General features: G+C 41.1%; 1 protein-coding gene across 1 annotated transcript in view; it reads right to left on the bottom strand.

The window, feature by feature from the left end:
• Positions 1–22,628, bottom strand: part of SORCS3 (sortilin related VPS10 domain containing receptor 3) — a 266,570-nt gene that overhangs the window by 59,726 nt on the left and 184,216 nt on the right. Inside the window, 2 exon segments of the mRNA XM_041415598.1 lie at positions 11,691–11,809; positions 18,548–18,612. Of these exon segments, the coding sequence (XP_041271532.1) occupies positions 11,691–11,809; positions 18,548–18,612 (184 nt within the window).

Here is a 22,628-nt window from a genome sequence, read left to right as displayed (position 1 = left end):
GATTCTCTCCTACATATACTTCCTTTGTCTGACAGTGATATTTTAGAATGAGCTTACATAGAATATTGCTGCAGCATCAATTGTATTCTCAGCAATGATATCACCTCTAGATAGTGGCTTTCTTCCCTGGAGAAGCTGTCATTTGAAGGACATGCTATTATTGGTCATGAAATTTGATATCTAATCAACTCAAGGCTTTTCCATTGACAGTTTGAAAAATTGAAAAGAAAGGGAGGTTTAGAAGTAGGACTAGCTTCTACACTAAGACTTCCTCCTCAGATTTTTTCCCATTTTTACTTGTAATGTCATCATAACAGTATTTAGCACCCTCAAGAGAAAAAACAAAAACAGCCACTGTTATGGCACACACGGCATAAGGTCATAAGAATGACCTATATGACAGCAAATAAACTCTATACACAGAACATTTAGCTAAAGCCAAAGGTAAACATGAACAGGAAAATCTAAAGCAACTTGTCCACGGATCCAGAACAAGCCAATAGAAGAGACAGGGAGAAAACAGCAGTCACTGGACTCTCACTTCATGGAAAGTGCACTGTGGACTGGCACAGCAGTGAGTATTCAGGGTCCTGCTCTGTTGAATCATTCAATGGTCTGGGTTGGGACCTTAAAGATAATCCAGTTCTTCCTTGTATCTAATCTAATTCTACCCTCTTTCAGTTCAAAGTCATTCCTCCTTGTCCTGACACTCCATGCCCTTGTCCAAAGCCCCTCTTCAGCTCTCCTACAGCCACTTTAGGTACTGGAAGGTGCCCTAATGTCTCCCTGCAGCCTTCTCTTCTGCAGGCTGAATAAGGTCAGTGAGTGCTACTTCTATAAGATATATTTCCCATTTAATACTTCCACATCAAAATAAAATTTTCACAGGAGAGAACAGACTGTGCAGTTGATTCATACTGAGTCTAGCTCAAAGGCAAAAATTCATGTTTGCAGTAACTTTATCTCTCTCAGCTCTACAAGCGCTGCTCAAAGGATTCCCAAACTTCTAGATATTGTCTAAATAGCACAGGGAATATTTAAATATCCCCTCTTCTCTTTTAATATTTATGACCTCCATGGAAACCCCAAATTCTCAATTCTGACGTGAATTGAATATGCCCGGTGACTACTTGCTAAGAACCCTGCACTCAATATCCACATCTTCTGATGGGCTGAGACACGGTCTTCAACTTGTAGATGAGGACATGAATATTGACACACTTTTTAAATGCAGTGAGGATCAATTAAGATTGGGAACAGTCCAACAATCTTCCAGTTAATCCAGTGAACATAGAGTGGCAAAAATAGCAAGGGGTGATCAACTTCTACTTTCTGTGCCACAACAGGTTCTACTAAAAGTCTGCCACACTCAAAAGGTTTTACATTATTTTTTTGGCTTTATCACACTGAAAACTGGTACCTGAAGGGGGTTTGTTTGAATTTCTTGTTTGTTTGTCTGGTTTTTAAATGCAGAAAGTTAGGATTAAAACACTGTTAAAGTTCAGTATGCAATAGTTAAACTCCCTTTCAGGCTTCCTCCTGGACTAGGTCACCTTGACAAGGGTTTAGAAATAGAAATATTTGAGGTTTGTGGTCTTCCTGAGCCAGTTAATATGAAGCCACCCACAATTCTGTTGGCAGGAGCTGTGTAAGCTTTTCCCAGCCAGGGTCTCATCTTTGTATGATTTACATGCACAGTTATAACAGTTCCAAAAAAATGATCAAGTCTCCAATAAAGTTTTGGCAAGCACTGTGGTACAGAATGAATTTTGGAAGGCCCAACTTAATTTATTTTGATGAACTTTTCCTTTTCCTATGAGCAAATGCTCCAACACTGTAAATCCCAGAGATTATGGCAGTGTTTTGCCCTCCAATACCTCCTTTCAGTTCACATTTGATGAATGTCACCCAATTATTTGCTGTGAGCTCATCTGTCATGCTCAGTACAGAATTAGCTGGGTTTGTCTTTTTCTTCCCCCATCGCTAATGACTGGATCATTAATCTGCTTTTCTGGATTTCTACTTTATGTGTTTAATTGGGCTTCTAGCCAGTAGAAATTATTCCCATGGACAAATGTGTTTGTCATTAAACACATCTGTCTTTCCTAACCTGTGTTCTTTCTTCCTCCCTCCACTCATGAGCTACTACTTCTCGTTAATATTTCCACATTCAAGAAAAAAGTCTCATCTAACTTATATCAGCTGGCACTTAAGAAGAGAAACATGAGAAATTTCTCTTTGAAAGCCCTGAAAGTCTGGATATGTTGGCTCATTCCCCCTCCTGACCTGTAATGAGACAGAGTGCATCAAACACAGAAGAAAACAAATACGTTCACAAGACTGCAAAAAAAGTACATAAAATTTGTCATGGAATCTATTTATCTTAGTAATTTCTGTGACATGTCTAGGAACACACAAAGCCATTTCTCATGTTAATGACTGAATATGATTATTTAAAAGCAAGCTTTGAAGCTTGCTTCCTTTTTTTTTTTCTTTAGTCTGAAGTTCATCTTAGCCAAAAAATCCTGTTTATCTAAAAGAGTTTGGAAGGCAAACAGAATGAGTTAAGAGATCTCAGACTGTAAAGAAGCCTAGATGATGTGAGGAATTGTAGATCACTGTGTATGAGGCTTTTTTATCAACTCCCTGGCTGGCTTATGCTGGAACCCATAATTTTCAACATAAGGCAGATATTGATGGAACAAACATGAAATTACTGAAGCTCAGAAAGGCCCGTGGGCTAAGGAGGACTCCGTCTGCCTCCTGCTGCTCAAAGAATTTGCAGGAAAGTGAGCAAAAAGCTCACAGAACCAAACTTTACACTTCTTGTTGGTAGTACGTTCTTAATAGTATATAGTTGATGTTATTTTCAATAAACCTCCCATTTGTTTTCCAAGGTGATTCCTCTGCTTGTAGAGTTCCCCTCCTTTCCAATAACACCAAATGAGCTGGTATCAGTGTTGCAGCAGCACCCTGGATCTGTGCTCTCCACCTCCATAGGGAGCTCTGGCATCCCTCCACATTGCTTTAACTTTAGGTTCCCTTTCTCCTTCTTGTGAGCATAAAATCCCCCAAATCAAATTGTGGGTTAAAGCACAGAAGAGTCATGGCAAATTCAGCAGGCAGGCAGCTCCACTGATGCCCTTACCAAGGGATTTTTGGGTTCTTCAGAGACAGCCCTGCCTAGGCCTTGCACAGGTTTGTGAGTATGAGGATTGAAAAGTTCTGCCTTCTCTCCCAAGCCTTACCACAATTCCGGTCAGAAGAGGTTCAGAAGATGAGGAAGAACATGAACCTAGTGTAATGTTCTTCCTTCTTGATTACCCACCATGACCAGGAAAAGCAACCTACCAGATATTTCTGTGTAGTGAGGTTCAACACTGCCCCAGCATAAATCCCACCATGACAGGTACTATCCAGTCTGAATTATCTCCTTGTGGTTTTCATTAACATCATGCCTTCTGCATAGTCATGAACAATACGCAATTATCTGAATTTGCTGTGGAATTTCTGTGCATGAAGCATCCTCCAGCTGCCTGGTAAATTCAGCTGGCTTTGAAAACGTAACACTCTTTAAAGCATCACACCCATCAGAGAAAATTTGCTGTGACAAAGGAGCATTTATTATACTGGTGCATTCCCTGTTCAGCTCTCTCTCCCCTCAGAGCAAAGACGACACAGCTAAAGGACAGAGTAATCTCTAGTAAAACTACTGCATTTGTTTTAAAAGCAACTCCTGCAGAAAATATGCAGTTACACCAAAACTCAAGCCACATCAGAGCTGCAGGTGCACATCACCCACACAGAAATCAACTTATGAGAAGAGCATAATTGTACACATTAAACCTCCTTTTGATTTCAGAGGAAACATATGAGTTTGCCAAGGCAATACTTTACATTTTCAGCTGATCAATCAGACAACGTGATGGGAGGGGAGAGAGTGATAAAAGAAAGTATATCATAAAAAGCCCTAGAAAGAAAATCAATAAAAAATAAATAAAGAAAGAAAAATGTTAATAATTTTTTTTTTATCAAGAGATGCTTAGGCTCAAGTTCCAAATGTAATATTTGGCACAGAAAAGATGAAACTGTGCTAGAAATGGATGAAAAGCACCCAGCAGTGAATAGGAAAGTAGCTAACTACTTACTGCCTGTCTTGCTTTAAGAAGAGCTTTTAACGAGCACGTGGGATGCACTTTCTTTCATCTGTAAGGATTAATTTCCCCCACTGGAGTGCTGTCCAGCATTTTAAATAGGAGTGAGAAGAGATCAGCTCTAGCAGGCATTATTCACCACTAAAACAGGTGTAATCGTGTTCATCATTTAAACGTCTTCATCCTATTAGTTTCATAATAAGCTTTTAATGATTCCTTCAATAAAAGACTCAAAGACCAGCCCCTACAAGCTGGAGAGTGCTCCATTGTCCCGCCAAACCGTTTTCTCTACCATCGATCGCAAAGATAAAAATCAATCGTAGCTAAGCAGGGTGAAGTTAAAAATAAATTGCATGGATTGATTTCTGTTAAGACCTTTGGCTCCTAGTTAATGGAGGAAAAAATGGAGGAAAGAAATTTATATTTGAACATGGTGTATTTAGTTTCTATGAAAATAAAGAGACGGTTCTATACTGGGAAATGAACATTTAATTTCTCCCCTCTATCCTGTTTCAATGCTGAGAAATCTCACATTAATTAAAAACAACAACAACAAAAAAAAAAACCTAAAAAAATAACAACCACTTTATTCCTGGGGAAATTTGCCACTTAAGTTTTTTAATTGATAACTGAGGTCAGGAATCCCTATGAATTAGCATCAACTCAGCTGTGGCTGCTGGTTGAATTATATTCACCTGATAAATGAATTCAATTCAGCAAATACGCCCATTTAGCCTATTCTTAAATACTCAATAAACTTGAAACATACACTCATGTCCTACTAAACATAAGTACTTTCAAGTGCTCCTAAACAAGCATAGTTACGACCAGTAATAATAAACTACATCTCTGAGCTGGGCTTAGATATATGTAGCTTCTAGAATCAGGAAATTTTTTCCTTCTCTATAATGCCTCAATGAGAAATGCCCCCCCACCTGAATTCTAATATTATAAATAATAATTATTTTTCTTTCTACTGAGGTTGGGGAAAAAAAAATTATTATATCCACCCTGATAAAACCAGAATTTTAATCAAATAAAAAGAAAGTACTTAAATGCCATTTTGCAGCAAATTACTTCAGCTGAAATTTTTGGACACACTCTGATGAGACACCAGGCAACCAAAAAAGGAAATATTATCCATAGGTTTTGTAAGACATTATCAGTGATTGTGGGTGAATACTGACATCTGCATACGTTTTAAGGAAACTTCTCTGATGCAAAAGAAGACTGAAATGGTTCAACAGATTTTGGCAGAAGCGTTTGTTCCTCTGAGCCAGAGGAGTTATTCAGATGTGCACTGTAAGACTCCCACTCAGCTGCACCACACAACAACCTCTGGAGAAATTGTGGATTTGCTCCTCTTCGCTCCTGCCAGTGAGCAAGCTGAGATGCTGCCCTGCTGTGCAACTCCCTGAATAAGGCAAGTCTTCCACGTTCAAACTTACTTCAGAAAGTGAAGAAGAGCCAGACAAAAGATCAGTATCACAGAAGAGCATTTTCACTTGAACTTTTCATTTTTTAATGTAATTCCTATAATTCCTACAAGAACTGCAGCTGCTTCTACACTGCTGCATACACAGGATGTGAGTAACCACCATCCCTTGCTCCTAAATGGCAACACCACAGATCCCATCACATTCAGGAGGATCATAAACCACAGCCAAGACCCTGTCTCTCTTCCCAGCTGCTCTCACACTCTTTTCTTCCTTCATCACATCAACCTCAGAACAAGGGGCCACCAAGAGAGCAACTTGGCTCTTTGAACATGGAATCATCATTTGTCCCAGGACAACCTGAAGGAATATGGACTCAAAGAAAGAAGTGCAGTTCCCAGGATTCCCAGGAGACTGAATCACAAATGAAATGGCATAGAAAGAAGACAAGAAAGCTTCACAGAAGGAGAAGTAGAAGCAGGGGCCAATGAGAGACGAGACACTTGAGTTTCAGCCTGCAGCTAAACACCTTAATAAATTATACCATGGGATGGAAAGAGGAAGGGGTAACCATGCTTCCACTCTTTAAAGGCCTAGGAAAGTGATAAGGCAGTGCCCCTGATCATGCCTCTCTGATTACTGGTGCAAAGCACTTCCCTTTTAAAGTGGAAATGGGCCAGGCTCTGTAGCAAAAAGCCAGTCCTTTTCAATCAAACTTTGCAGGGATCATTCCACCAGCCAAAGAGAGATCTGAGAGGGTTCATCTCCAAAGGCACTTGTTTGGCCTGTATCACCCCCAAACCCAAACCAGGTATCAGCTGCTAAGTCTGAGGAGTTGTCTATACCCAGTGGTGTCACTGCTATGGAAAGTGCTGAATGTCTGAGCTACAACTCAGATCAACTTCAGCTTCTCTCCACTGGGATAGCAGAGTCTGCAGCATCCTGGAGAAAAATAAAGACATAAAAAACAACCAAGACAGGTATTGATCACCCATCCACACACCTCTGCACTTACAGCCAGCTCAAATCAAAAAGGCCAAAGTAACCCTGAGGGTCTCCAATTGCTGACAGAGACAGAAGCCTAAGAGAGGAACAGGGACAGCAATAACTGCATGCCAGACTAGACTGGTACAATCTCTGGGAGTAAATCCACAGATTTCCAGAGCAGAAGGGTTTACACAACACAACAAGATTAATAGGGGGATGGAAACATATTTATGAGACCTAGATCTATAGATGGGTAAAAAAAGAGAAAAAACAAAGAACCAAATCCTTTCTCATGTCCCTTAGGATCTTGTGAATATACCCAAAATCTTATCTGTCCTTCTCTAACTCTCAGTTCCAACTCACAAAAAAATTCTCTCCCTGTAAATTTTGTCCCACTGACATCCTTAGGTCACCAGCACTATAACAGTAGTAGTGTCATGTAAGACGTTCTGAAGAGTTCCATCACTATTTCTGTCCATCTCCAGGCTTCTGTGTGAAGACACAGTCCTCACACAGGTCAGCACTGTGAATGTCATCCCTCTCCAGTAGCAGCCAGGCTCATCCAAGGTGGGAGTCCAGCCACCCAGAAGAACCACTGAGCCACTTCACCTGAGATGCTTGCACATAACTTTTGGGCAGCCAGGAACAGCTCTGATATATGGGTATCCTCGAGCCAGGTCTTATGAGCTCTTGGAGACCCATATCACACCCAAGCTAGCTCGGCTACCTTAGAAGGCATAAAATCAGCAGGATGGCTTCGGGGGTGGTGTTGGAAACAGAAAGGCTTTTAAAAAAGGCAAATTATCAAAACTTTTTACAGAGAAAAACTGAGCCAGATGTAAGAGGTTCTTGCTCCTGGTAAAACACATCACAAAAGTGATTAGTTTCTTTGTTCTTTTCTTTTTGTAGTAAATTGTTTAGGCAGGACTTTTTGGCTCCTGTCCAGTTGGCTGTCCTTAAGTCTGAGGTGAAGTCCCCCAGGTCCCATGAGGTGTCTTTTTACCTAATCGAGGAGAGAAACTTCTGGGCCGTTTTCCTTTTTAAGCTGACAAAGGATAGTTTTGTCACTCTGTCAACAGAGGGCACATTCCCACACATATCCTTTAATTTAGTTTATTTAGTACTTAGCTCTATGGCAGCTATGGGTCTGCCCACAGGAATGCTGCTCTCTGCAAAAAGCACTGCCCCACAGCAAAGCTGATTGCCAGGGAATGCACTGCCCTATTCATGCCCCCAGGACTCCTCAGACACCCCCAAATAAGCAACACTGTACTGGGACTTCTGTGGCCCAGATTCTCCTCACTGCCTGAAATAAGCAGTGACATTTACTCATGCTTTCCCTCATTTTCAGTGGAAATTTTTGATCTGTTGACAAGGAAACAAACAGATCATTCCTGATTCTCTCTTTATAGAACCGAGTAGCATTGATATTATTTGTTTACTTGTAGGAAAATAAAAATGTTCTCTCCAAACAATGCTGTCTCACTCAAAATAGAATTTCCTGGAAAATAATCACCATTTTCATTAAAGCCTATTTAATTTTCAACACTTTTCAGCTACCTGACCAATTCCATTAGAAATCCTGATACAAGACTTGCTTAAAAAAATACCTTTCCCAGATTTCCCTGTGTAATTTATTTTTTAAATTCTCCAAAGTATCAGTAATCTAGACTCATCCCAAATGACTATCCCTGATCCCCGTGTCTTTTAATGTAGGCTCTGCAGATGAGAATACCATAGCAGTTTAGGCAATTGTCAGGAAATCACATCTTTTAGGCAGTTGTAGGTTATGTTTGCACCTAAGTTTGGAAAGTGATATTGTTTCAGTAACAAGTACTCACTTGAGCAGAGCTATGTAATTGAACATCACAGACACGGACATTAAATGGCAAAGTTGATCATCAAATTAGCTCCTTCTGCTATAGTACATAAGTCCAGACATATTCCAAGGTTTTCTCACTAAAAAATTACTTGTTTTGCAAGCTGAATGAATTTCAAGTATTAATCATGAAAGAAGATTATGATATTGGCTCCTGGTTACACCAGAGCAATACTGTGAAATGAAAACTTATAAACGCAAGAGAGGGTAAGATTTTCTTTTAATGTATCTATTTATGCAGAATTATCCAATCCAATCCTAGTGACATGATAGGCATCCTTAAATAACTATTGATCAATCAAATAGAAACTCAGTCAATAAATTCAGAGTGATCACCTACTGTTTTATTCATAATAATTCTTCCTACTCTCTCTTAGTAGCTATTTCTTTCTTCCCTCCACATTACCTTTTACATCTTTCCTCATGGGCTATGTTATTTATCTCTTTTGCCTGGTAACAAGTGCCAGTCTTTTCAAATTCTCTTCAACAGATAAAATTTTCAAGCGTAAGATCACTCTCATTTTCTTTATTTGTACTGCAATTCTGAAAGATCCTTTCAGAAGTGCTGCACAACAGGAATTGTTGATTTATAATGGCTTTTAAATATCTTCTGTGTTCTTCTTTCCCCTATCCATTATGGATCATAGTATCATGTTTGCTTCAAGTGCAGTTACACAAGTTAATGCTCCCCAGGAATCTTACAGTACAGGCCTGATTATCAACTTGGTTAGAATGGATATTCACTAGTAAATAACTCTATGCAGATAATTTAATCATTGATATCAACAGCTGGAATTCATCTTCCCTAATTTTAACTGTCAAAAATTCTGGGGTATTCACTAAACTCTGCTTAGGTTCCTTCTAATATTAATGAGAAAGGCATACTCAAAGAGAGACCTAGCTCATGTTGAAATAGGTGAAATAAGAGATAAATTGCCCCTGAAGGTTTCGATCTCTCTAATTTTAGAGGAACACTGCCTACAGATTTTGAATAAAAATCTACTGGTTTAATAACAAAAGTTTAAAAAAAAAAAAAAGCTCCTCTCTCCTCTCCAAGACATTAATTCTGATTTGTTCCAGAACAGACATATCAGAACCCATGCACCAATGCTTTATGCAGCTATTAAACCTCACCAAGTTCTTAACATTTAATTTGATATTTATTTATTCATCTCTGTCTAATATTTAAAATTCTAAAGACCTGGCTCCTACATTTCTGTCCAAGATTACCCAGACTGAACAACACGCTGAGACATTGCAAGCAGTCAATCTGACACATCCCATAATAGGCAGCAATACCACATGGTTTGTGAGACTAACACATCCCAGGACCTATCAGCACTCCTACACACGTACCAAGGAAACACTCTGCATAGCCCATTGACCATATCCTGGATTTAACACACCTTCAGCTCAGAGTGTGCTGGGAATCTGAAGTGCCCGCGTGTCACTCGAGCTCTGCGTGGGCTCAATCCCTGCCCTGAATCTGCAGCCACTTACAGCAGGCAGAAACCCTGCCAGTGTGACACAAAACACAGGGAAAGGGATAGACAGCCTGGGCATGGAGAGTCTCCTGCCCAAAGCAGCAGCAATGTTCTGTGTGTATATTTAACAGCTTTGTAAAGTGTGGGGATGTGATTTTCAATTCAAACACCCATTAAGCTATAATAAAACCTTGCTAAGAATACTCAAGACACTTGAGTATTACATATACATACATGCGTTTGTACACACACACACTTTTTTTTTTTAACTTGAAGCTTTTAGAAGCTAATAGCCTGAGCTGCTCACTTCTGATTTGAGGCAGAGGAACACACACACCAGGCCCACGTCCTCACTGTGAGATCAAGATTCTAAACAGTGTGGCCTTGTTTTAACACAGATGAGAGCTGTGGAGTGAGAAACATCTGTAAGGCCTCATGCTTAAAGAGCTGGATGTTCCACAACACCCTTAGCCACAGACATAAACCACCACATTAAGAGAGTCTCCCTAAAATACTCCTTGGTGAGCAGAGCATTTATCGATTGGAAAGCCATTGTTTTTAGTCAAATCATTACTTAATAAGTAGCAAAAACTGAATTCACAATGTTTTCTAGCAGTGGATCTCCACTGTGGTCAAAGGAAGCAGTAGCAGACTGGGTTTCATGGGGGATTGAAGGGAACTGTGTCTCCCATTGCAGTAGGTCATCTCCAGAGCAGCACACTCCCCTACTTTCAGAAGAAGTCTGCCAGTGTTGCTCAAATGCATGCATTTTTCATACTGCAGTCCTCCTAGGCCACAGGGATACAGTCTTCCACCTAATCCCAGCACAAATTTATCAGTCTTCCTTTTTATAAGAAAGTCTGACAATAAACACAGCAAATCTTTCTCATAATTTGGATACAGTCAAGAAAAATGCTCACTCAAGGAAATAAAATAGGAGCTTAATATAACCCAGTCTTATTCTAAATGGGAAGCATGTGTCTTTTTTGTACCACCTGAATCCAGTCTTCATCTCATTTTATTCCCCCTGCATCACCATGTCTGTAATTTCTGTGTCTCCTGAGCTTCCTACAATCTGGAATCACTGCAGCCTGGCCCTCAGTTTTCAACCAAATGGTACATCCTCAGGAAGTGTTCTTCCAGACCGTACTATTCATTCTCAGGCTTCCACAGACACAAAATTTAGAGAGATGGCCCTGTTCCATCCAATCCATGGATTCTCAAAAAATCTCAAAAATGTGTAGTTTCTCATTCAATTTCTGACAATTTCTCCTCATCTCCAGAATTATCACCAACTGACAAATTTAAAGACTAATCACTTTGAAGTTGCCCTGTAAGAACTTTCCTCAATTTTTCTGCTTTTTTACCTCCTACTACAAATTTTGGTTGACTCTATTAGCATTATTTGACTGTCAAATCAGCATAAACCTTTCCAATTGCTAAAATAGTCATTCATACCTTTCCTTTGTTCTTCTCTGTTCTCCTGAATTCATTTCTAGTTCCTTTGGATTTTAGAATTAGCCACAGAAATAGCAAGTTGTGAAAATCATGGACTCTTAATGAACAACCTTTAAAAATATATGATTCAAGGCAAGTGATGAGCAAGGAGATCAAGTGCTGTATCCCTCCCAGACAGCAGAGCCAATGGGATGAACTCCCAGCTCTTAAGAACTGGGAGTCCCATGTGCTTATCCTAAGAAATACCTTGTGCAGGCAGAATTGATGTCCCATTTGTATGAAGCAAACGTACCTGGATGAAGATATATTCATCCTGAACAACCAGGGAGCTGACATCGATGGAGCGCGAGAAGGGCCCGCTCCTCTTGGTCTCGGAGCACTCCTGGATCCGGCAGGTCAAATAGTGGGTGTCTGCAATGGGAGCATAGGGACACATTAGAAATGCCCACGTAGGGGCCACTTGTCTGTAAACACCATCAGCAGCTCCAAAGAAGGTCTTATCTCCAGCTAGGGAGATGTTATTTCAGAATCTGCCTGCAGTCTCTGACACTTGTAACTGCTCTCTGAAGTTAGGAATTCACCACACTTCGGCATTCCCCATTCCCTTCCCTGTTGCGCAGACATCCCTCAGGAGACTGAAGTTCAAAATGCCCCTTAAATAGAGGGTACCAACTATAAATGCATCAGAAAGCTGCTGATGAGACCAAATAGAGCAGAAGCTACCCTGGGTAGAATTCACCAATTCCTATACCCTTCTGGAAATCATAGCCCTGTCTTCCCTCTGAAACCCCCTAGCCTTGTTGACTGCTTTTAATTGTGGCAGTAAAACATAAAAAGGAAAGAAAAAAAAGCCTAAATCAACACTATTAAATTTAACTTATTTTTCTGTGAAAATCACAAGCGTCTCCCAAAATTAAGTCTTTATAGCAAACATAGGCTCGGAATGAAAATGCCATGGCCATGAAATAGCATGAGTGGCTGCAGATTCCTAACAGTAGTTATATGCACTGCAAGAAGCATCAAATGCATCTGTCTAGATGGAACAGAAGACCATCACACTAATGGGATCCTGTCAGGCCTTGATATTACTTGAGAGGAGGAACAGGACTGGGAGAAGAACATGAAAGCAACAGAAGGAAAAGGCAGATATACAGAAAGTCAGAACAAGAAAAGACGTGCTCACCTCCAGCAATTTGAGAGAGGTTATAGAGGATTGAGCATTATTTCAGTCAGGCTAAGAAAAGGCCTCATGAAACAGCTCAATGAATGCCCTGTGTTTCTGGATGCGTGTAATCTAAATATGCCATCTCTGCTTTTCAACTGCTCTTCTGAAAACTGCAAATTAGGAAGAAAATAAAAATACTACTAAGATGACAGCTGGAGTGATAAAAGGGTCATATCTTTTGCACTCTGGCACTTTTACAGGCCTCTTAGATTCAAATGCTTCTTTGCTTTTTTACAAAGGGTGAGGACAGAACATCCATGAAGTAAACAGCAAGTTTGTAAGGGTTGGGGTGAGCCTGGTGCAGTGATTTTTAGTTCACAATGACTTTCTGACATGGACCTTCTCAAACTGAGCCCAAAATGATAAAAGAGAAGTTTAAAAAGACAGTCACTAGCCCAGCAAAGCTGCTTATAGGATTCTCCATCACAAAAAACCTGCCTTGTCCTTGGTCTGTATCCTTACAGTGACAGCAATATGTGGGGCAGTGGAAAGTTCTAGGGGGCACAACTGAAATCCTCTGAGATTCAGCCAACTGCCTTCCCAAATTCTAAAACAAGATTCACAGACTGATAGTTTCTTCTTTTATAGTCTTGTCCCAGCAACACTCTTAAAAATGCAAAAAGAATGCAAGTCAGAGGCATTACTAATTGGACTAATAATTTCTAAAATATTTTGTCTAAAAGAGTCACAAAGTACAGCAAAGCTTTAATCTAATGAAGGTCCATGCCCAACCACCCAGTGAGTGAAGGCCCCTGTTTAAAGGCTGCAGACCTGGTTCTGGGTTGATGCACCAGGGATTCCAGGTTAATAAGGGCTGAGTCAGAGCAGTCACACAGGTCTGGTGCAGTAATGAAATCCTAGTCCCACTGAGGATGCTAAAGCAGCAGAAAATGTTGCTGGTGCCAGCTCAGAGTACTGGGAAGTGATTAAAGTGTATGGTGAAAAACACCTGACCTAGAGACAGTGCCAATAACCAGAGTATCAGAGCTGTGCTTTCTCCCAGCATAAAATTCCAGCAGCAGCAGCAGAGAGGTCAGACTTTCAGTTGGCATAAATTAAAGTTCTTCATCAGCTGATATACACACACTTGGCCCAGAGCTGCTATTTAGCTCCTCAGTGTGGAACCTAAGACAACCTTGCAGTAGATAAAAGCAACTTCTCAGAAAACAAGAGGCTCTCATGTGCTGCCATGCTATCCAAAGAGATCAACAGCAGTGACTTGCTCTTTGAGGTAGCTCTAAAATTAGGCAGCACAAGGAGGAGAGGTCAGGAGTTGTATTTTTAGAAGCTCATTCCCTCCAGTACATTCTCCCACACAGTCGCCTGGATATTCTTATCCTTCCAAAAAGGGGATAATTTGCTGCTGCTGAGTGACAGAATGGGAAGAGGAATAAAAACCTGTCACAAATAAATGCAGATAAATCACAAGTGTTGACATGACAACGAGCTTCCTGCCTATTGGGAAATGTGTCATTTTGAGTGTGTTACACCAGCAATCAAATATACTCAAAGGATGGCACCTGATTAATATTCACAAGGAGATGGTGGTGGAGAAGGGGGGTAACTCACTGCCCATTCTCCATTTAGTCTTTGTTTTATTTATTTTCATATATTTTACAATACAAGCCTATTTAGAAAAAAAAAAAAAAAAAAAACAAGAAAACACAGAAACAAATAAAATATCTTTAAACCTCTCTGCTTTAGGATACTAGATAAAGCTAAGTCTTGGTTTTTTTGTGCTTCCCCAAATAACTTTTTTATTTTAAATCCCTTTAAAATACACTAAAAATCAGGTAAAAAATATAGCAGCTCTGTTCCCATTTGTGTGAAACTCAGAGCGAGACACAATCTCAAGGCCCTGCTCAAGCTTCTAAAAGGGTGCCATTCACAGAGCACATCTTCTCACACAGAAAGAACAGGGTCTCTCAACAAAAGCTTCTATTAAGAGAGAAGAGGCCATCCTAACTTCCAGGCTATCATCAGCCTCTCCTCCAGAATGAGGTAATTTTGCACCCCCATTTTGGGCAGCCACAAGGTAGAAGGACATGCACCCAGAGGGTCAGGTGACATGAGACTAAGCCATGCTTCCAAATCCTTGCTTACCTTTCACTGGGGGTGTATTGCCTAAGGGAGGTTGTTTCTGTCTGGGCACTACTTCCAATTCATATATTGTCCTATACAACACCAGAATTAAAGGGTTTGGGTGTTTTGATTTTCAGGGTTCTTTTAGCGGGTTGAATTTTTTGTTACTTTTGGCATTTTTATAATGTTCCACTGTAAAAGGAGTTGAGAAGGACTCCCTACTTCCCAGGCAACATTAAAAATTTCTATGCTTATAAGCAACTCTAACCACTTTCTCAGCTCATCTGTGAATGAGGCAATATGGACATCAAGCAGCCTGGAGGGCTTGCTGCAGCTCAAATCCCAGCATCCATGCCTCCACACAAACCCTTCCCACCTCACTTAGGATTAGGGAATGGCTTTCACAGATGTACAGCCATTTTCCAGCTGAGGAGCCTGAACCACCTCCTCATTGCTATTTAACACAGTCTTCCATCTTGAGATTCTGAAGTGTATTTTTACCCTTTTTGAAGTGACAAAACAGAAACAATTTCTTGAAATTGGAAGGGACAAACTGGTGAAATAAGCCAAGCTACCATGTCTCATATTTTCCTGCCAGCCATGCCAGCTTTGGCAGGAAGCAGGAGCACAAGAGGCTCTCTCCCCAGCAGTGTGGGTCTCTGAAGGGAGGCAGTGAAACAGTCAAAGCTGTTGTGCTGAAGGCTGCAAAGGGCCAGCCTGTGTGCAGGTGACTGTGACTTAGACACAGGACAGCAAGTCCTGCCTCCCTCCTGGGATAGCTGTCCAGCATGGCTAATAGGGAAAAGGGCAGCTGATAGAGACAAGTTGAATTGGAAGATTGGCTCGGCTTAAATCAGGCCCTGGTGTCAGGCAAGATTTAAAATCATAACACCATGAAGGTTTCTATGAGAGAGAGAAAAAACTCACCGGCCACAATAATTTTTCCCCCAATGAAAAAGACATGTAGACTCTCCAGAAATTAGTTACCCTGTTTTATCCTTTTGGTTAGCTTTTCTCCCCCTCTTTTTCCTATAATTCAAATCCTGTTTATTGCAGTGTGTTTGTGAGTGGGGTGAAGATTAACTCACTGAACATCAGAAAGTTCAATATATCCTTCCCAGGAATGCTGGTGGGTGCTTGTGTCAGTGTGATCATTACAGCACCCTTGCATCCAGCCCTGTCCTTGCTGCTGCCTATTACACTCTGGCAGAAGGCACAATGCCCAAGGCTCCTACATGTTTTATAATTTAAAAATGCAAGCCTGGATTATTATTCTGCTAGAATGACTCTGCCAAGATGTCGAAAAAATGTGAAAAACTTCATTTGCTACAAAAGATGGGAACAGCTTGAGATAAGATAGGCACTGGAATTATCAGCATCTTGCAGTATTTAAGGAGACTAGGCACAGGGGCAGATGGGTTTTTCAGAGACACAACCATTCCTAATGACTGGACAGACAAAACCACATGGCAAGATATCTTGAAGGACAGTCACCAGAGAGGTGAACAGGACTGCCAGCTCCCAGATCCATAAGCTTATGGATCCATAAGCCCTGACTCATTTATGGACAAATGAGATTCCAGCATGCCCCACCACCTGTTCCCAGCTCCAGAGCTCCTTTTAGGCTCCAGGGTCTGAATTGGTATTAGATAGGTTCTTGAGTCCCATTAATGCCAAAAGAAAAAGAAAATTAAAAAATTTAGAAATCATCAAATTCAGAAGTCTAGTCCTAAATTTCCATTCCTTCTCCTCCCTTCTCTGCTGCTTTTACTCATTTTTTTTTTTTTTTTTTTTTTTTTTTTTACTTAAAAACATGGAGGCAAACAGAAGAAGAGGAAAGAAAAATGCCCAGCCTAGCAGTATCATGTATTTTTCAAGCAGCCAGTGACATTGAAGGCATGGATTCTTCTATCTGAATTAAACTAAGCAATGGGAATACTTAAATCTATGTCTGTTAATGCATCAAATAAGTGACTGAGCCACCAGACTGACCTAAAAGAGGCATTAAAGAAGTCTTTCCTTCCTTCTGCATAATACTGAGGAAAACTTTCATGAGAAGCTTTCTGACAAGAGGAAGTAACTGCAGGGCCCCATTTTCCAGCACGTGTAGGTGCCTCAGCTATTTCACTGAGCACATGAAGGCCCAATTTGGTCGCAGAACTAACTGGGAGAAAAGGTCAGTGCCCCATTCCTGAGCACCCAGAGCTGAACAACAGAGCACTGGGGAAGTCTATAGCTGTGAGGCTGTCGTTGCTTTATAACACAAACAAATATTGATTTTAGCCTTAGAACCTCTAATTAGAGCAGCACTGTACTTTTGTGCTGTGCTGGGAGAGGAGTCCTTTGGTACAGGCCAGCAGGGCCAGCAAAGCCCAGCAGGTCTGGGATGGCAGCTGCAGTGGGGCTGTTTGCTGACACTACTGGCCAAGCCTGGCTTCCGGTGAAACCCTCAACACCATCAGCTGCCAATTTCAAAATGCTGAATTTATATATTAAAACAAGAACAAAGAGCAAACCCCTGAGCAAACAATACCTGAAGGAAGAGAGCTGTCTTTAAGCTGGGGATACATCTTTCAAGCGTTTACATCCTTGACATATCCAATATTCAAATAGCTGGGTGAGCAAGTTTAAACTTAGTTTCAAAACAGACTCCATCAGCACTTTGCTTGCTTGGGACTTTTTATTTGCATTTGACCACTTCTCCCATCATACCTGCGACAGTAAACACAGCAGCAAAGGCACTGAAGATGCCTCCCTACCCTGTCCACCCACCTGTCGGCCTGTTTTGCTTTTTCCACAAATTCAACAAACAGCTGTCACCCCTGAGCTGTTATTGCCTTGTTATTTATTCAGCTGCCATCACTAAATAGCAGTGGGAGGCCAGTGAGAGATATTAGAACATCCACAAGCTTAGAGAAGCCATCTTGATAGACAGGAGTTTGTTCACACATCTGGCCTACGCAGCACTTGACTAAAACAGAGAAAAGTTTGCAACCAACAAAAATTAGGCTTTTTTTTCCCCAGAAATCCTCTAACTCCTCAATGCTATGTTGTTTTTTTATACTGTCCCTGCACCAAAATGGGACACTTGTTCCGTCGCTCCCATTCCCTCACACTGGAGTAAAGTTCCGCACAAGGAGAAGATGTATTACTATGCTGCAGTTCCTGTAAGAAATATCTAAAACACTTTGGAGAGAGTAAGTCAACTTACTTCTAATACCATGTCTTTGCTGGAGATTGACTATGAAGGAATCCATTCCACTGCAAATGTGACTAGATTTATTTCCGTGAGGGGTTAAGAAATTTTTTTCCTATTTCCTTCTTCAGACCCAGGCACATTTGTAATGTGTTGGTATGGAACACCTATTCATACACTATGAGCAAAACTACAAAATACTTTCAATACAAGACAAAGGGGCATAGGAACATTCTGGCCAGAGGGCAAGTCTGACTGCAGGTAATTTCTCAGATTCTCAGGTACCACCTAGCTGTTCTGAGCACCTCTGGAAATGCACAGAGGTTCCATGGTACAGTGCTGGTTGCCCAGCTCTTTATGATTGATGTAAATTATGTGATACTGAAACAGCTAAACAAGGAACAGGATAGATGGGTTCTTAGCCCAATAGACTGTGCTTCTGTCCACCCCCTCCACAGATAAAAGCCCTGCAGCCCATGACTTTCCCCTACAGGCTCAGGATAAGAACATCACATGAAACCCCATGACCCACATCTCCCCTGCCAATTAAAAGTAAATGGGGATGTAACATGGGTAAAGTGGATTCTCATTCCCACTCCATTCTTGGCTCAAAGCCCAGTTTTTAGCACTGGCTGCAGGCACTCACGTCCGTCAGCTGTCCGGGCTTCCATGTGCACAAGGTCAGGTTCTTTATCCAAACCAGCCACTGACCTGGGAGGAGAGAGAGAGAGAGGACAGTCAGTTGGCTGAAAGGCTGCTATCAGACAGAGCTGGGGAAGGAACACAAAACCAGTTTAAACCTACCTTGGGACACCTGGTATGTAGGTCTCCACCTTTTAATGACTCGTCTCCTTTGTATTTCCACACAGACCATGCTCAGGGGCCCTACACCAACCCTCCCAGGCATGGGAGAGTGATCCTGCCTGTCCCTTGTCTCCAAGATCAAGGCTACTATGACTGTTCTAGTGATAGCAAAGAGAGCTGGTCCTGAGACCCAATCAAATTAGAGTTTTGTTTTAAGAGCACAGCAGCCTCAAGACTTCAGAAAGCAAATTTAAAGGAGGTTTTATTTGGCTGATTAGAAGCATGAAAGACTAAGTTCATTGATTTGTCCCTGGTTTGCTGGGCAGTCTTGCTATTCTTTATCTCCTTTTCCCCATCTTCAGAAGAAAAACAGTGTTAGACATATGGTGAATTTCTGATTTTAAAAAGATGAGAAAGTATTCATTATTCACACCATGATCCCATGCCATCCATGGTCCTTGACAATTATGAAAAGAGGCACAAGGAGTTTCTTTAATCTCACTAGCTGGAATTTATGCATCCCAAGTCAAATCTTCCTATGCATTGTTATTTACTCCCTAAAAATATTTTTCAAAGCACATTAAAAAGATACTTTTCCTCCTGGAAGGGGGAAAGTCAAGTCCAGAACAGAAATGTTATTATTAGTGTCCTGGCTGATAAGAATCACTGAGAGATGAACATTTAGTCCTAGCAATGGCTGGCAGGGGAAAAAAAAATCCATAGATGTCCATGAGATTTATGGTGCTGCTTCTCCTGAGTTAACCAAAGGGTTAGATTAAAAAGGGACAATGACAAAAATCAGTTTCTAATTCGGTGGGAGTTGAATTTGATACAGTAGATTGTAAATAATAGATTCCCTCTGAGCCAGCCAATGTTCAGAATTCCCTAATGCTCTGAAAATATTTTTATCACATTCTTTTGCTGTTTTCATCCTTGGGGCATCAATAGCAAAAACAGTAAAAATAATAATAATAATAATTTTAAAAATACAGATGCTCTAATACATTTTTGTGAATCCCACAAAAAACACAGCAACCGAAGCAATGACAAACATATAAATGTGCTGGAGTTCAGCTAAGATCAGGCAGTGCTGCAAATGTCAAAATAACTACATTATGACCCACTGTGCAGGTAACAGAAACTGGCACTGCTTGTTAACGAGAGCACCGCATCGATAGCAAGTCCATTCACAACGCTCTGAATTGTGGCCAAAAGATACCAACACAGCAAAACAAAGCAGCACAGGCAGGGCTTTCATCATTCCACTCACAGTGAGAAACAGTCTGCTCCTTAATCGCTACCATCAGTTTCAGGGTGATCCCACAAGGAAGAAGGGCTGTCTGTTATTGGTAAGGATGCCAGAATGAGCCCGAGTTCCTGTGATCACACAATTATTGGGATCAAAGCTTCCCAATATATGGACACGGTTAAAAGTGACAGTAGGATACACAGAAATTCCTTTAAATATCAGTGAAAAACATTACAGTGTGCTGCAGTATTAGTCCCCAATGTCTATAGAAAGCAATCTTTCTAGTCCACAGCAGTCCTGTTTCAAATGAGTAGAGTAACTGCTGTAATTTCAGTCATTCAATAACAATCACCCTTGTCCATGACATGCCAATAGAAACAGATGTACATGCTTACCATCATATCTATTCATCACAAATTAATGAAATGGAGTGGTAATTCCAGCACTTGGAGGGAAAGGTTGGGAACACTTTAGGGACTTGCCCTGCAGCCCTTACCAACAGGTTTCCTACTTAAATTCAGCTTTAACTGCACTATCCTGGCATCCGTCCTTCTGGAAGGTTCCTACTCAGAGCCATTTGCTGTGTCCTGACACTTATCTGAGAGTGTCAGATGGCTTCTCCTGAGCCCTTGACATCCTCTGGGTCTCTCCCCTCCAGATGGAGGGGGCACTGTATCTCCCCCTGCAGCAACAGGGCAAAACTGTTCAGCCCAGGTAATAAGAGACATCAGTCTGCCACAGTACTGTTCATTTTAAAAGGGATTGCAAGTAGAAGAACCTAAGTATATCCTAACAAAATCCAGAATACTCATTACCATTGTGCATTTGCATGCACGAGCTCTGTGGATCTATTCATAATGCCTTTCAAGTGTGCACCAGGGAATGAGAGGGATCCCCTGAAACATGTCATTCTAGCTTGAAGTTCCTTTCCAGTGCCATCTACTTGTTCCCTTAATTAGTTTTGACAAGCCTAATGGTTCTTTTCAGAATAACAATGATGACAGAAAAGGACTAGCACACAGCACACCCCTAGTACTCCTCTGTTCACCAAATAGTGCACTACAAGTTGAAAAGCTCACAGTGTTCTGCAACACAAAAGCAAGACAGGCTGCTCTGTCTGCAGACAGATGAAGCTCAAAAGTGATGCACTGGTCATCCTTCCTTCACTCAAACCAAGCTGCTTTCTTATACCAATGACTGATTGCAAAACAGATCCCCAATCAATGCTGGTTCTTCATGCCTCACCTCACATCTGTTCCCACAGGCAAGGAACAGAGCTTTGCTTTGCATTGCTCTGACTCTTGAATTTAGGTATTTTTAGTAAATGGTCTCTCATCATTTGTCTGGAGGGGCTTTACATGAAGAATGCAAAAAAGTCATCAGTGGAAAGAGCAAGATCCTGAAGCACAGCTGCAAAAACACACACACAGACTCTAAAGCTATTCCTTTATCCAGTTGTAATTCTCTAGCCTTGAGAACTCACTACAACAACCTCACTGGTCTGGCAATACAGGAGCAGTAACAAAACAAGAAGAGACACTTTCACAGCCTTGTATTTTCTTACACTCTGAAGAACATTTGGAGGATACACTGTTCAATATTATTTAAGCAAATAAAGCATGTTGAGGAGAGATGTCAGCATCCCCTGACTTATACAACCAAGTGTAGCCCACAGAGTGTGGTGTCTGGGAAAGGCTTTCATGGTGCTCTAGCTAACAACCCTGTCCAGCAGCTTATAAAGACAAGAGTATTTAACACTCAGGAGCCTGAGGTCCTGAGCCATGGTGACACAGATCTGTGTAAAATTTAAACCAAGGTTCACAAAATGCACCCATGTGTGCTGCTGTCTTGGATGGCCATAGGGAGTAAAATAAGGCACCCTCACTGTGAGGAACTGAGCTAAATCAACATCCTCCACCACCCCTATTCATTAATCACCCCTTGCATGACAAAATGCTGAGAGCATGCAGGCAGTAGTGACAGGAAAGGTCAGTTTTTCCTGCTGACACTTTCCCCAACTGCTGCAAAAGCAGTTTTCAAAATGTGGAGCCTGCAGCCAGAATTGCAGCAGGCACAGGATCATTTTCCAATTAAGAATTCAAACTACCTTTGAGTTCCATTAAAAGGAAGGATTGTTACTTTTTTGGTATCTGCTGCTGCTGCTTTTCCTTTCTGTTTTCATGGTAGCTCTTGATTTTCACAAGGTCTTTCCTCTCTTCTTTTCAGAAGAGAATCCTGTGCTCTTGAAGGATGGACATGATCCTGGCAAGATCCTTATCTCTATCCTGAGGGAAGAGCATTGTGCAAGGATGCACATTTACTAGGCCACTCTGCTAATATTTCATCTCTGGAAGGGAGAGCAGCCGGTAAGGGCATGGAAAACACAATATTCTGCACTTTAACTATTCCTGAAGTGTTTCCTTGTAGTTTCCAACTACAAGGTGTTGTATACTTCAAAATAAAAAATGCCAACACATGCAAAGAAAGGAAAAAAGAAAAACAGAGACTCTTCAGGTTACCTGCCTACTGCACGCCCCAGTTCACTTTTTCTACCAACTCTAATGCCCTTCCTTAGAATAAACAATTTTTGCATTTTTTTCTACCTATTTTGCATTACCCACCAGGCATTAAAGGTGAAAAGAAGAACTGGCATATGTCTCCTCTAGTATTTTAA

Source organism: Onychostruthus taczanowskii, unplaced genomic scaffold (genome assembly GCF_017590055.1).
Source record: "Onychostruthus taczanowskii isolate IOZ18803 unplaced genomic scaffold, ASM1759005v1 scaffold5, whole genome shotgun sequence".
Taxonomy (NCBI): Eukaryota; Metazoa; Chordata; class Aves; order Passeriformes; family Passeridae; genus Onychostruthus; species Onychostruthus taczanowskii.
The sequence above is the reverse complement of the archived record's forward strand: the minus strand, read 5'-3'. Positions and strand labels throughout refer to the sequence as shown.